This window comes from Microchirus variegatus, assembly GCF_963457635.1.
Source record: "Microchirus variegatus genome assembly, chromosome: 6".
NCBI classification, from domain to species: Eukaryota; Metazoa; Chordata; class Actinopteri; order Pleuronectiformes; family Soleidae; genus Microchirus; species Microchirus variegatus.
The window spans coordinates 2,518,697-2,535,207 of NC_139807.1; the positions used below are offsets into that span (position 1 = coordinate 2,518,697).

Genomic DNA, 16,511 nt, shown 5'->3' on the forward strand with positions numbered 1-16,511 from the left:
CTCGGAAACTTCTGATTGCACCTCGAATCCCGGTAGGAAAACAGGAAAAAACGACTCCTCGCCTCCATTTTGCTCCTGAACATGTGCCGGGCTTTGGGAATGACCCTGTGACAATCAAAGTCACAGAACTTTGACTCAACAACACATAAGAAAACCCTTTTTTTTTTTTTTTAAAGCCTGAATATGTGGCTTATAAACACACACACACACACAGGATGTCCATATAAGGAGCTCTAAGGGTTAAAGCAATGCAATTTAGCCAATTATGGGGAATTCGGTTAAATAATTCATAATCTCTGAGTTCTCCTTCTTGCGTTCGTGTATAAAAGTCAATATTTCGACGGTTACCTCGTCCTGTTTTGAAGATCAGTTGTGAAATATGTCGCTTTTAAAGTTGCATTATGTAAGAAATGTAAAGCAACTGGCCATAAAATCCTCCTAATATGTCACAGAGACTCAGGAATAATGTTCATATAACAAACTGAACTCACCAACAACAACAGTACAGACAAAATATTTGCATTAAAACGTTTTTTGCAGACTGCAAATCATGTTTATGTTTTGAAATCATGTTTTGGCATGTGGCGCCACCTACCGCCACCTAGCCGTCTACCAATCATTGCAGTCAGTAGAGTCTCAGCTGCCGAGCAACCACGGCAGAAAACGAAACCTAAAAGACTTCGGTATTTTGAATTTGAATGTAGTAACCGTTTTTGGCCACATTCTTACATATGGCACCTTTAAAAATCACATTATCTTATTCAAACTGTGTTGTTTTGATGCCATCATTTGCCTGAACACACTATGCATTGTGTCAATTTGTGAATCGAGAATCAATTTTGAATCGAATCGTGAGCCACCCAAAGATTCACATCTCTACTTTGAACTCTAAAGTATTACTGTTCCCGTCGCTCAATTCCAGGATTCTCCGGCGATTGCGTACGATTCTAGGAGGAAAACCTGCGAGGAGGACGATTATTAATCCTATTCCAGTCGCACATTTTGGTCCTGAACATGTGCCGGCCTTTGGGAATGACCCTGCGCCCAAATGAGGCGTGAGACGATCACAGAACAGTCGCAGAACGAGAGAAATTCGTCTGTCGTATATAAAAATAAACCCCTCCGATGATGATGATGATGATGATGATGATGATGATGCTAAACTCTGGTTTATTATTCTAACCTGACGTCCTGCGTCGACTTTGCATGAAGCAGAAAGTTAAGGCAGGGAGAGTTTTTAGGACACTCGAGGTTTTCTTTTATTACTCATGTGCGTTTTCCCGCTTCTGTAAACATCATTTAGAGAGGGTTTTTAAAAATAGAGAGTGTAAATAATATTTTTTTTCGCCCTTTAACCTGTTTAGAGAAGCAGCAGGGAGTGGCGGCCGCAGCAGGACAATTCACTTCGCCACAAGAGAGAAAAGCGAGCGAGCGAGAGGCGAAAGTCGAGCTGCAAGAAGTTCAGCGAGCGTCGCCGAAAATCACCAGCGTTTTCTGCCTCGGTTTATTTACACTGGGGTTTTTAAACTGTATCGGTTTCACTGACGCGGTCGAAAACGCCGAAGCCGCTAACCGATGCTAACGTCACCGTGGCGACATCAAAACAAACAAGGTCTGAGGACCAGGTTCAGTGACATTATCAAGCAAAACTCTCTCTTTTTTTATCACGTACACTTAGAAATGTCCTTATTTTTGAAGGAAAAGCACTTTTTTTCACTGTATATAACATTACATGAATCAGAAATACACTCTATACATTGTTAATATATATATATTCTAGCTGCAAACGTCTAGTTTTTCCATTCCAACCAACCAACTATTCCAACCAACCAATCAACCAACCAACCAACTATTCCAACCAACCAACTATTCCAACCAACCAATCAATCAACCAACCAACCAACCAACCAACCAACCAACTATTCCAACCAACCAATCAACCAACCAACCAATCAACCAACCAACCAACCAACTATTCCAACCAACCAACCAATCCAACCAACCAACTATTCCAACCAACCAACCATTCCAACCAGCCAATCAACCAACCAACTATTCCAACCAACCAACTATTCCAACCAACCAACCAATCCAACCAACCAACTATTCCAACCAACCAACTATATCAACCAACCAACCATTCCAACCAACCAACTATTCCAACCAACTAACCAATCAACCAACCAACCAACCAACTAACCATTCCAACCAACCAATCAACCAACCAACCAACTATTCCAACCAACCAACTAACCATTCCAACCAACCAACTATTCCAACCAACCAACCAATCAACCAACAAACTATTCCAACCAACTATTCCAACCAACCAACCAACCAACTATTCCAACCAACCAACAAACTATTCCAACCAACTATTCCAACCAACCAACCAACAAACTATTCCAACCAACCAACCAACTACACTACCATTCAAAAGTTTGGGGTCACTTAGAAATGTCCTTATTTTTGAAGGAAAATCACTTTTTTCAATGAATATAACATTAAATTAATCAGAAATACACTCTATACATTGTTAATGTGGTAAACGACTATTCTAGCTGCAAACGTCTGGTTTTTAACGGAATATGTACATAGGTGTATAGAGGCCCATTTCCACTGTTCTAATGGTACATTGTGTTTGCTAATCACGTTGGAAGGCTATTGGATGATTAGAAACCAAGAATATATAAGTATACACATTTTTTAAAGCCTGAATATGTGACCTATAAACACACACACGCCCAGGATGTCCATATAAGGAGCTGTCAGGGTTAAAACAATGCAATTTAGCAAATTACGGGCAATTATGTAAAATAATTCATCGTCTCTGAGTTCCCCTTAGGGTATAAGTCAAGATTTCGATGGCACCTCGTCTTGTTTTGACAATCTTGTCAAATTGTGATGTACGTCACTTTTACTGTTACTGTAGGGTCAGTAGCTCAATTCCAGGCTTCTCCTGTATGAGTGCTTGAGTGTCCTTGGGCAAGAAACTGAAACCTAAATTAGTCAGTGAATAATCTGTGTTTTAAAAAAGACCAGAAAAGCACTATAAAGATCATTTAATGTGTGTGTTTTTTTCCCATATTATTACTACATTTATTCAGATTTTGTGCCTATGTCCATTTCTCAGAGGTTATAATCAGGTTAAAAAAGAAGTCAAACCAGTATTTGACTGTTAAATATTGAAAGTGACTGTTGAAGCTTCAAAGCGCTTTTGTGGCCAAAATTAAGAGCGAGTTTTGCTCTTTTTTCGCTGCCGTGACGCTCGGTTACAGAGAACATGGCACAGAAGAACAAATACGACCGCGCTCCTGACCTTTTGACAGAATAAAGAAACGTCAGGAGCGTTTAAAACTGGACCAAAATCCCCCAAAGAGAAGCTTTAATATTGGTCCAATGTGGTCAAAATGCTTTTCAAAATAAAGTCACGCTCTGTGCAGACGTAGATAAACACTAATAAATAACGCCATGAGACGATATAACTTCATTACAGAGTTCACAGGGTTTCTGCGATGATCTTATTTGACAGTGACATAATCACAATAATCTCAATGAAAGACCATTAAAGGGAGTTTTGCGGCGAGCGCGTTTGTTTCTGGCTCTCTCGCGCGTCCGTGGCATGAGCCAATGTTTATCCGACTTCTTTTTTACGGCGATTGCCTAATAAAACGGACGGACGCTCGGCGACCACCTACGCGGACGAGGCGCGCCGCACTCTTCGACGACCGTTTCAAAAACAAGCCGCGTTTCACTGCGCGAAACACAAGAGTGCGGTCACGGCCCTGGACGGCAGCGATACCACCCACCACCTCCTCCAACACCCCCCCCCCCCCTGTTATTCAAGCACATGTGCATGAGAAAAGACACACTCAAAATATTGCAATTAGACCATGAAACACATGACGCAAGGAATTGCGGTTCGTTCCGCGTCGGCCCTCGTCCTGTTCTCGTAAAGACACGGAGCGTGGAGTTTTTTTTAATACGGAGCGTGTGTATGAAACAAACGCAATCAAAGCTGTTTTTGGGGGTTTTGGAGTGAATTCCAATTCCTTACTTAACCCTCAATCTTAACCCTCAATCTCAAAAATGTGCGCTCCCGCTAGTGCTAGTGCTGTCCCGATTCTCAGAAAAATTAAGTTGAGGGGCAAAGTTTAAGGGCTGTATCGCCCTCAATATTGAGATTTTCCGAGACCACCCTTGGGAGCAAGGGCTACCCAGAATGCATTGCGTGTTTTGACATAACAAAGATGGCGCCGAAAGCAGCGAAACGAGTACGCTACAAATGAAGTATTTTCTTTGTTAATAGAGATATAAAAATGATGAAAACCATTGTATTATCTTAGTTTAGGCCCATATTATGGATTATTGATGTCATTAATGCGTAACATTTATTCTTATTTTACGATCTTTGGTCAATAGCTAACCGGTGCGGACAAGCGATCGTTTGCTAGCGTTTACTTTTCAATAAGTCGTGGTGTGTGGTAACTGTCAGCTGAATATTTGTATGAGTATCATCTTATAACTAACTGACAACCGTATAACTTGACTGAAATAAAATAAAAAAATATATAATCGTGACGTAAATGCGTTCTTCTTCTTCTTCTTCTTTTTTTGGAGTTGACAGACTGGACGCAGCTTTTTCGCGTTATTCTGCCCCCTACAGTCTGAAGACGTATCTGCATTTAAGGGGGGGTGTCCCATTTCTAAGTGACAAAATAACCCTCAACACCTGGTTTTGAGGGCCAGTTAAGATTAAGGGTTAAGATAGGAATTGGAATTGGCCCTTAATTCGCTCATCGACGTCTCAGTGCGGCGTTGAAACTCTCTCACGCGAAGGAAATAAATACACAAACAAAAACCGAGCGAGCGTATCGAGTTTGTCCGGCCGTACACGACCTTCTCCGCTCCGGTTGACCTGGCTGCCTTAACAGGTTTTCTATTTCACTCTGGCTTTTCTTTCTCTCTCTCTCTCTCTCTCTAATCACATTTGCCTCCCCCCCCCCCCCCCCATGTTTCACGTTGGATGGAGATGTTTTTCAGGAGGCAAAAGAGACTTTGAAGTCGGCCGCCGATGAGATTTATGAATCTGGCCGATCCACAACACAAGAGGGGAAACACAAACGGCCTCCCAGAGACACAAAGGATTGAGGATTGAGGATTGAGGATTGAGGAGGGGGCGATGGATAAATCAGAGATTAGGCGATCCATGGCGACAAAGAGAGCGATGGTTTTTCAATATCTCCGAGCAGATCAGATCAGATCTTTCTTCAGACGTGATGTGGAGCAGATTATTGCATTTTTTTTCAGGGAACATCTTTCACAAGTGGAAAGAAGCACCAAAATGTGACTGATACGCATCCCAGTAGGCACTTAAATCTCGGTCTTTTACAGCAGAATGTCATTTCCTGGGTGAATTTGGTGTGAAATGAGCGGTAAAAACTTCTCATTTATAAATCAGAAATCCTTTTCACGGCTCTTACTGCCATTTAATCTGAATACTTTCTCAAACAATGAACAAAATGTGCACAAACGCAACATTATTCCAGTGAAAACGGTACAAAAATGGTCAATGTATTTGCTCACGAGGAGCTGAATCCTTTGCTTAACTACTGTACATCATCATTTGTACAGCATGGCGTACAACAAACAACATGTTAGAACCAATGACAACATCAGAATCAACGTACATCTTTCACATTCACATCTGTAATGCAAATTTGTTCATTATTTTAGAAAATATTCAGAGTAAATGGCAGAAAGAGAGAATTTTGACACCAAAATCACTGAAATCGGCCCAGGAAATGAAATTCTGATGTAACAGATAGTTGGAAATGGCGCCATTTTTTTGAAATTTTACGTCTCAAATGGGATTTTTCATAAACAATGACCCGAGAGGTACATTTCAAATGTCAAATGTCTGCTCGACTACCTGAACCTGCCCTCGCCTCTTCCTCCCTGTGATTCCCCCGGCTACTGATCCTGCGTCTGGCACCTCCCACAACTCCCAATAACACGTAAAGTCAGTACATTACATCGCTTTAGCGGGTGAAGGAGGAGGGAAAAAGGGAGGACAGCGGCGTCTACACACACACACACACACACACTCCTAAATCTGCCAAAGCAAAAGACGTTGGCACAGACCAAGAAATAACAAAAGTCTGTCCCGGGTTGCGGACAGGGCCGTGCAACGCCTTTATCTCGCCGAGGCAAAACAAAGGAAGGCCCCCGCTGAAAAACACTCTGATCCGTGTTTACTTTCAACCAAGAACAATGCCCTCTAAGAGGGAGGGGGTGGGGGGGGGGGTGGGGGGGTAAGGACTGATGTGGCACTTCAGGCCCCGTTCTCAGAGTTTAAGAAAACAGTGTAAAACACTCGGCTCTAACTGGAGGTTTGGAGGGTTTGAACGTGAGGAGGAGGAGGAGGAGGAGGAGGAGGAGGAGGAGGAGGAGGAGGCCGATGAAGGCAGATGAGAAACAGAGACAGTCGAGGTGACAGGGAAATCTCTGTGATGCCTTTATCGCGATGTTATAGGAGCTGTTTTTCCTTCTTCTTCTTCTTCTTCTTTTATGTGTAGGATCACAGGCTTCCCCCCCCCCCCCCCCCCCCAGTATCAACAGGGAAGAGTTACGTCAGTCGTGAATCACGTAGCGCGCGACCTGAATTTCATCAAATGTAAGCCTTTTTTTTGTTGTTGTTTGTTGTTTTTTTGATAGAATGTTTGCAGGTACCATTGACTTGCGCTAGCCATGGCACCAGCGGACTCGCCAACTAGAAGAACTGAATGTAATTTCTTGAAAACGTCTCCAGACGTCTCCGTGACACCGGCTGAGTTGGAAAATAGGTCTTGTGTCCAAAATTCCAAACTATCCCTTTAAAAAGGAGCCAGAATCTCCGGGATCGCAGGACACCGAGTTGTGTAAGATCACCGTCATCGATAAAGCATGTTCTCTTTGTCCGAGTGTTTCCAAAACATCACACATGGTGCACACAGGAGGGTCTTGCGGGGCGGGCGGGGGGGGTGGGGGGGGGTCAAACATGCCGACTTTCCCCCCCTTACACATCCAATCAATGGGCCGAATGGGGAAACGGAGAATGTGAAAGGGTCACAACCCCAGGGATGGAAATAATCCCCCAGTTGCTACTGGGTATATGGTGCATAAACACAGACCTGGGAAAACATTAGTCTAAGTCTGAAGGTTTACACTATTGTACGAGAGCACGCGCTTCGAGTCCGACACCTTTTGAATTTGACCCGTCGAGAAAAACAAATAAAGCTCTGTACGTAAAAAATGGCCGCGCTCAAAAAACGTTGGATTTCTCCCCACATTTTTTTTTTTGGATCTCACGCTTCTCAAAAGTGGACGGCCAGGTGGAAACCAAAGCAAAGCAATATATATATTCTGTCATTAACCCGACGGTAAGAGTACTGCTAGGAAAGCAGATTGTCATCTCAGCCGCAGGCGAAGCGAGACAACATTTGATATTCCCATTTGGTCCAGAGAAAGCCTTTAAGTTAACTTGGCTAACACGATTTGCCCCCCCCACCCATCCCCCCACCCCCCCCCCCAGTAATCCTTGATTTCAATAATATGCCAGTTTGTCTCGGAAGAACACACGCGGCCGTCTCTGGTTTCAGTTTCCACATACGCGGCATCAATTACATCTGTCGCAGGCGTCCCGCTAATCTTTAGCTGCTTAAATAATTTCACGTTAGGGCTTTTTTTTTTTTTTTCTCTCCACGTGAAGAAAGTCACACCTTTCTCGTGTTTGCTCGGGGAAAATTCCAACGGCTCGTATGAAGTGTGAGTGTCTTTAAAGGCTGAAATAACAACACGAGAGACTGGTGGCCACGCCCGAGCCCGGGCTTTTAGCTAGCAACACGAGCTAGCTGAAAATAATAAGAAATTTGACGCCCTATCGAATGTGATCAGAATTCGCAGATTCAACTGCTTCCGAGCAGTCGCGTCACCGCCATGTTTTCCGATGAAATCTTGCATAATCGCGCTTAGCTCACATCTCGAGCATTTTTCGTGGGAAGAAAGCGCAGGTGAGCTAGAAACTTTTAACAATGTTTACAGAAAATTACAGAACGCCTGGTAACTATAGGAATATTTCAGAGTTTTTCGGCTGTTTTTGGTGGTAATATGGCGTCAACGATAACACACATTAGCGCACGATGACTAAAAAGTGCGTGACGCCATGTTTTTACGTGCCGCGGCACCGGAGTCCAGGCACTGTTACCTGCGTTAGCTACGTTAGCTCCTTTGGCGTGCCTACAGTCCAACCGGAGTCGTCTGTTTATTGAACGAAAAAAGAGCTAGCGATACAAATAACCAGTTTACGCCTCTGTTTTTAAAGTTTAGCGTTACTTTAGAGACGTAAACGTGACGTCAATCGCGTCTTTTCCGGTCGGTCGTCATGGAAACTAGCCACATGCGTTAATATTGCGCGAACGTTGACGCTGCCGCTGCTCAGCGCTATCACAAACACATAGCTAATACAGCTGTATGCTAAGTGTCCTGCGTAAATATATGAAAGATTAACAAAAATTGAATAAGTAGACAATAAAGCTGGTAGTTTCCACAAAATGTGCACCTCAAAATGCCGCACAATGCCCCCCCCCCCCAAAAAAGAGTTCAAAATTTACTTCAGTTACTTTAAGGAAAAAATATTTAAACAGGGTTCATCGCATAACAATGCAAACTCAACGAGCAGCTTAAATTTCACTCTCTCTCTGCCCTTGGCGTCTTTTCACAGAGTCTTAAGAGGTCATTCCAATTTTAATGGTCACTTATTGCCTTGTTGGTGGTGGTATGAAGGTACCTCAGGACCACCCCTGCTGCCAAAACAGCCTCAGGGTCAAAGGCTCAGAAGTAGCACCGGCCTTCATGATACAAACCATTTTTTTTTTTTTTGGTTTTAACTTAAACCATGATGGGCTTTGAACGTTGAAACAGGAGAAACCTGGACGATTTTATGTCCACACAGAGGAGGGAAATTAAAAAATAAGGGTTCTTTGTACAGTTCATATCCGCTGATAAGAACATTTCTGCTCACGAGAACACGAACGAGCGCTCATGCCGATGACACGCAACGTTCATTTCCCCTGGACCGCACATTAGACATTAGAGAAGGGAACATTAAAGACCAATTTTTTTACGGCTAGTTTGTTTTCTGGACACGGGAACAATAAAGTTAGACCGAGCCAAAGAACAGGGCCTTCTTTCTCGTGTCCAAGAAGGTTATGATTTAATATCGGGAGGAATTTAATTCATGAGAAGACAAATTAAATAGATCGTTCTGGGTTTTTTTTTGTTTTTGTTTAGATCTTGATCCGATTAAAGTTTCATTCAAAAATCCAAGAGGCCAGGACTCTCTGTCACGTATCTAAATAAACGTTGGCACTTCACTCTGGCACATTTTGCGCTGTATTTGCTGGTTTTTGGTGCCTTGTTTTTACAGTATTTTGTTTTTCCTACATTTCAATGTATGCTAAACCTTGTTTTTGGTGTTTTAAGGCAGGTGCAACTCAATTTTTTCCCCTGTGGGAACAATAAAAGCATATTTGATTCGATTTGAAATCGTGCAAAAACATAAAGGTGGCGTTTCCCAGTGTCTGCAGAGGGGGGGAAAAGAAACACGGTTAGTCGAGCACTGACCTCAGCACGCTGCGTTCTGGGCTGGTTGGCGTCGCTCTCGATGGCGTACACGTCCACCAGGTAGAGGTCGGAGCCCTTTTCTCGGTCCAGCTCCGCCGCCGTCTGTATCACTCCAGTGTTGCGGCCGATGGTGAAAAGGCGCCCCGCGGCTCTCCCGCCGCTCCGCACCGCCACGATGAAGTACTCCACTCTGCTGGCAGAGCCGCGCGGGCTGGAGGCGTCGAGGGAGATGACGTTGGTGCCCGGCGGCTGGCCCTCTTTCAGGATGGTGATGTATTTGGGCTGCGAGAACACGGGCCCGTCCAGCCCCTGGAGGAGGATGGTCATCTCCGTCCTGGAGGTCTTGCGGTGCGCGCCGTGGTCGGTGGCCGACACGGTGAGCGTGTACATGAGCCGCGAGGGCACCAGCTGCGAGGCGAGGCGGATGTCGCCGCTGTACCTGTCCATGATGAAGGTGTCCGAGTCGCCTTCCACCAGCTCGTACTCCACCTCCCCGTTCTCCCCCTCGTCGGGGTCAAAGGCCACCACTGTCGTCAGGATGGAGCCGATGACGATGTTGGGCTCGGCCACGAGGGCGTTCTGCGACAGAAACGCGGGGACGTTGTCGTTCAGGTCCGTCACCCATATTGTGACGTTTTTCAGGGCGAAGCGGCGGAACTCCACGGGGAAAGCCTGATCCGTGGCTTTGACGGTCAGCTCAAACAGGTTGGAGAACTCCCTGTCTATGTCTCTGTTGGTGAAAATGAGCCCGGTGCTCGAGTCAATGTTGAAGTGGATTCCCCGGGGAATCTGCTGCACTATGGAGTACTCCAGCTCCCCGTTGATATCCGCGTCCGTGTCGTGAGCTGTAATCATCATGACTGAGGAGGAGATGGGGAGATTCTCGGGGATGGATTTGAAGATGTCACCGGGGGTGAATACGGGAGGATTGTCGTTAAAGTCCCTGACTTGAATAACGACGGGGATGGACGAGGAGCGCTGCGGTCGGCCGTTGTCCTTCGCGGTGATGTTGAGCTTATAGAACGACTGCGTTTCAAAGTCCAGCCTCTTCACCAGGAAGATGCTGCCGGTGTTGGGGCTGATGCTGAACGTGCCGTGGTTGTTTGTGGCCGTGATGCTGTAAGTTATGTCTGCATTCTGGCCCGAGTCTGCGTCGGTGGCCGTCACAGACGCCACCAGCTCTCCGATCCTCATGTTCTCTAAGACGTCCACAGACAGGGAGGATTTAGGGAAGGAGGGGGAGTTGTCGTTCTCGTCCAGGATGCTGACGCTGAGCATGCAGGAGGAGGACAGGGGCACAGCTCCGGCGTCAGCGGCTATGATTTTCAAAGAATAAGAGGATGTAGATTCATAGTCCAGCTTTCCCACTAACGTGACCTGTCCGGAGCTGCTGTCAATCAAAAACTGTCCCTCCTCGTTGCCCTCGGTGATGCGATATTGCACCAGTCCGTTTTTGTTCTCGTCCACGTCCGAGGCGGAGACTCTGAGCAGCTGTGTCATGTTCTGTGCCGACTCCGAGATGGAGGCCTGGTAAATGTCTTTGGTGAATTTAGGCGTGTTGTCGTTGATGTCTTGAATGTAAACTTGCACTTTGGCCTGGTCCCTGAGGGGCCGGGGGAGACCCTGGTCCGACGAGACGACCACAAAGCTGAACACCGCGGCGCCTCTTTGTCTCATGAGCGACTCGCGGTCCAGCTGCAGCGTGCTGGTCAACTCCCCCGTGATGGTGTTCAGCTCAAAGTTGGCCTGCGGAGTCTCAAACGTGTATCTGACCTCACTGTTTGGACCGAAGTCCTTGTCCTCGGCGAAAACGCGGCCGACCAGCGACCCCCGCTTCTGCTCCTCCTCAAAGTGGAACACGTAATTGGTGCTGTTAAACAGAGGGCGGTTGTCGTTCACGTCGTCCAGGATCACGGTGACGTTGACGGCGGCGCTGAGCGGCTCCACCGCTCTGTCCTTGGCCGCGACCACTAAGTTATATCTGTCCTGCACTTCTCTGTCCAGCTCTGTTTTGATGTACAGCTGCCCGTCGGGGAAAATGCCAAACACGTCGCCCACGTTGCCGCCGGCGATGTCGTACACGATCTCCCCGTTGAGCCCCGAGTCTTTGTCGGTGGCCTCCACTTTGAAAAAGCGGCTGTTGACGGGCTCCGCCTCCGTGATGATGACCTCGTACGAGAGCTGGTCGAACACCGGCGAGTTGTCGTTGACGTCGTAAACGCTGACGATGAGGACGAGGCTGGACGTGTGCTGGGGGACCCCCGTGTCCGCGGCGACGACCTCCACCTCGTAAGAGCTCGTGGTGACCTCCAGTGGCCCGGTGAGCGTGATGAGGCCTCGCTTCTCGTGAATGTGAAACAGGCCCTTGGGGTTCTGTTTGAGGCTGTAGACCACCATGCCGTTCGGGCCCTCGTCGGGATCCGCAGCCTTGGCCTGGAATATGACGTGGCCCGTGCTCCAGTTCTCCACGGCGCTCACGTGCTCCACGGCGTGAATGAAGCGAGGGGCGTTGTCGTTTAGGTCCTTCACGGTGATGTTGACCAAAGCCTCGCCTGTGATCTCGCCTGCTCTGGCTACGACCTTCAGCTGATAGAAGCCCTGCTCCTCTCTGTCTATCTGACTGGACGCTGTGATCTGACCTGCGCCGTTTACGGCAAAGAGCCCCCGCTGGTCGCCCGAGGTGATAAGATACGATATATTTGTGTTTAGATCGACCGTCGTGGCCGACACGGTGCCTATCACCGCGCCCGCGCCTACGTTTTCAAACATGACGAAGCTGTAGACTCTCTGACTGAAGACGGGCGGGTTGTCCTGCGTGTCTATGACAGTCACGGTCACTATGGCCTGTGTGTGCGAGCGCAGGCCGCCGCCATCTGCTGCTGTCACCTGCAGCTGGTAAGCCGTTTTCTCCTCTCTGTCCAGGGGCACAAGAGTGGTGATTTTCCCCGTGTTGCTATTAATGCGGAATTTGGACGCGTCCCCGGCCGTAATTATATATTTGACTGTGCCATTTCGACCTAAATCGGGATCTGTGGCTGAAACTGTGGTTACGTAAGAGCCCGAGGGCTCGTTTTCTTTCACGTTGGCAAAATACTGCACCGGGTAGAAGACTGGCCTATTGTCATTGATATCCCTCAGGGTGATGTTGACTTTCCCTACAGAGTGCAGAGGGGGGCTGCCCGCATCTGCTGCCTGCACGTGCAGTAAATAAGAGGCCCGGTCCTCCCTGTCTAGCTCCGCCGCTGTGCTCAATCGCCCCGACGCAGCGTCCAGGCGGAACAGCTCCCGGACACCGGCCGGAGTCTCCGCGTCGAACGAGAACCGGACTGTTCCGTTGGCGCCGAGGTCGTCGTCTGACGCGGACAGCAGCGCCAGCTCGGTGCCGGCGGGCGCGTGCTCCACCAGGGAAACGTGGTACGTGCTCTGCGCGAACGTGGGCACTTGGTCGTTCACGTCGGTGACGTTGATTATCAGTTTAGTGTAAGAGATCTTGGGCTGCAGCCCCTGGTCTTTGGCACTGATGTTAAGTACAATTTCAGATGCTACCTCCCTATCCAGCAGAGCTGCGCTGGTAACCAGACCGCTGTTTTCACTGATGGAAAACCAGCCCAAAGCGTTTCCAGACACCAGGGAGTAGCGCAGGTTGGCGTTCTGCCCAGAGTCGCCATCTGTTGCAGAAACCCCTTTAATGTAGCTGCCTTTCGGAATGTCTTCGCTGATATCTACTCTGTACAGTGTTTCCTGAAATATGGGCGGGTGATCGTTGATGTCGTTCACAAAGATAACCAAACTGGCAAAGGAGGAGCGCGCCACGGGCTTGCCGTTGTCCGACACGGACACGGTGAGGTTGTACGAGGAAATCCTCTCTCTGTCTAACACGCTGGCCACTTTGATCAGACTCAAATTGGGCACCGGGGACGTCTGCACTTCAAAGTGCCGCTGCTCGTTGCCGCCTAAGATCGAAACCGATATGTTGCCGTTGGCCGTCGGGGAGTCCGAGTCGGAGACGGTGAGCAGAGCCACGACCGTGCCGATCTGAGCGTTCTCGTCCACGGACGCAAACTTGGACGTGGTGGGGAAATATCTAAACTTCACCACCGGGTCGTTATCGTTCACGTCTAACAGTTTTATTGTGGCTTCTGCTCTGCCGGACAGAGAGGGAACGCCGTTATCTACAGCGTGAATAGTCAGGGAATACTCTTTCTTACTCTCATAATCCAAACCCTCCTTTATAGTAATCACACCGACTTTGGGGTCAATCTGGAACGGCGTGCCCTCGTCTAAAAAGTACCTGATTTCAGCATTCGCTCCCTCATCCTGATCTGAGGCTGTGATGTGGAGGACACTGGAGCCCACAGCTGCGTCCTCATACACACTGGTCTGATACTGGTCTTGCTCAAACACAGGGGGGTTGTCGTTTATGTCCTGAATGGTGACGTTCACTTGCAGGTGGCCAAACTTTTTCGGGTCCCCTTTGTCCTCCACCTCGACCAGGAGCTGGTAGAAGGGAGTCACCTCCCGGTCCAAGCCTCCCGTGGAGACCAGGTGCAGGAAGGCGCCCTCTCCGCTCGGGTTGACTGTAATATCCAGGCGGAACCTCCTGCGCTCGTTGCCTTTCACTATCCTGTACGTGGTGTGGTCCACGCCGTTACTCCCGATGTCCGCGTCCGTGGCGGTGTCCAGGATCACCTGCCTGCCGCTGCTCGCGTCCTCCTTGAAGGACACGACGATGGACGCGTCCGGGAACACCGGCGAGTTGTCGTTAATATCCAACACCACGATCCGGACCTCCGTGGGGTACGTGGGCTGGCTGGACAGCACCACCACGTTGATGACATCACTCTGCAGAACCTCCCTGTCGATCGCGGAGGAGGCGTAGATGACCCCCGTGGTGCCGTTGATGGCGAAAAGTCTGTGGCTCTCGCTGAAGCGGTACGTGAAGCTGGGCTTGGTCTCGATCGTGCCCACGTACGTGCCCACGGGCTGCTCCTCCAGCACCTGGAACTCTTGGCGCACTTGGCTGGACGCGGAGTCGCGCGACAGAGTCCACAGCATCAGCAGAACCAAATGAAACCGGCTTAAACTCCTACCTGCGCGCGCCATGGTCAAGTGAGAGCCAGTCCACCGTTCTCAGACAGAGTCCATGCCGGATGATGCATCCACTGCACAGAAAAGTTGTGGAAAAAGCCACTAACGCATTGTGCAAAAAGGAGAAAAGGAAGAAAAAAAAGTTTTCCACAGGAGCGGTTTTCTGCTGCGCGCTCCTCTTTCTCTTCCACTGCAACTAAATCCTCTGAATGGAGACAATGATTCCTGCAGATCAGGAACAACCAAAAAAAAAAGTTTCACTTCAACTCCTCAGTGGAATCAAACAGTCCACGGGAAAGCAACACACACACGCACACACACACACATACAAACAGAAGCTCCTGGCGCGCCGGCGATGCGTAAAACCCAAAGTTTATCCAAAAGTTACAGGGCGCAGAGTCCGAGGCGCGTCCCGTGCGTCCCGTGGAATAACGGTGCAGGCGCTTCAGTCATATTGCGCTCAGGAGTCTGAGTAAGTTAGGACAAAAGCTGGAGTTGGACAAACTCCCTCCCATCGCGGATCCCATTGGATGGCGAGTGTGCGCCTGCCCGCCCGCCCTCCCACAGCCTCCCACAGCAGCAGCAGCAGCAGCAGCTTCTCTCCCTCCACTGTGTCCCACGACTGTGGATGAGGATGTCAATCTAATGAGACAGGTAACGATGCCCCGAGCTCTCCTCATTACCTCCATAACACACACACACAAGTGTAAAAAAATGAAAAAATGTCTTGAAAAAGCACAAGAGATTTAAATAACTCTGCAGGAATAACACAGTCATATCATCTCCATGTCTGAGATGAAATAATCCAAAATACATCACATCATGATCACGTTCGAGTCGTTTTTATTCAACAAAAATGAACATGAAAACCAGAAAAATCCACAATTCACTGTTTGAAATTATTATATATAACATGGTGTATTATTATATTATATTATTATAGATATAACTTGCAATTTGTTAAAGACATCAAATATTAAATTATTAAGTCATATTTACTCTCTCATTGCATACAAATAAATGTACATTTTCATTTTTAAAATGACAGAATGGACATAAACAAGGTTAATTCTCGAAAAAAAGATGTAAATTAGGTCTGTTTCCTTGTTAAACATGTATTCACTCGTTATTATTATTATCAGGTAGCTAATAAGGCTCTACATTGCTGATTTTCCTTGCTGTGGATCATCATGGGTGGTTGATAATTGTGGGTGCGCAACTCCATCTAGTGGCCGAATAATGGTAGCGCTGCATTTCACTGAACTGAAGGCAGAACAGGAGGGAGAAGACATGAAAAATGATGACTTTAAGTCTGTTTTACATCCATTTTTGGGCTCAATAGTTGACGTAATAGTTCATTTAAGATGTCAGGTTAACATAAATAATACAGAAATTAAATTAAAATACAATTTAAAGGCCACTTATCATCAGATTAAGCACACGTTTGTTAACATATGCACATTCTCTCAGTCAGATTCAAACAATCAGGGGATTTTGAGACCTAAAAACTATGAAGGAACACAAAATAAATAGCTTAAATGAAGTTTTCATGACTGTTTTTCTGATTTCAGTGCCGTGGAATCTCACAATCACACAGATGAGAGGGTTCGTGTTCATCCGCGAGCGATTCAGATTAAACAAACGTGTGTTTGAACTCACATTTGGCCTCCGTCCAAATACAAGCTCATTTAAAAAAGTCTTAATTGGCCGAGGAACAAACTCAAAGCTGCTGCTGCTGAACTCCCGCGCCGCGCTTCATC

General features: G+C 47.4%; 1 protein-coding gene across 1 annotated transcript in view; it reads right to left on the reverse strand.

The window, feature by feature from the left end:
- Window positions 1-14,766, reverse strand: part of fat4 (FAT atypical cadherin 4) — a gene marked incomplete at both ends in the record, with an annotated part of 133,775 nt that extends 119,009 nt beyond the window's left edge. Inside the window, one exon of the mRNA XM_083890634.1 lies at window positions 9,664-14,766. Coding sequence (XP_083746760.1) covers window positions 9,664-14,766 — 5,103 coding nt within the window. The remainder of the gene's footprint in view (window positions 1-9,663) is intronic.
- Between the last annotated feature and the right edge of the window lie 1,745 nt (window positions 14,767-16,511).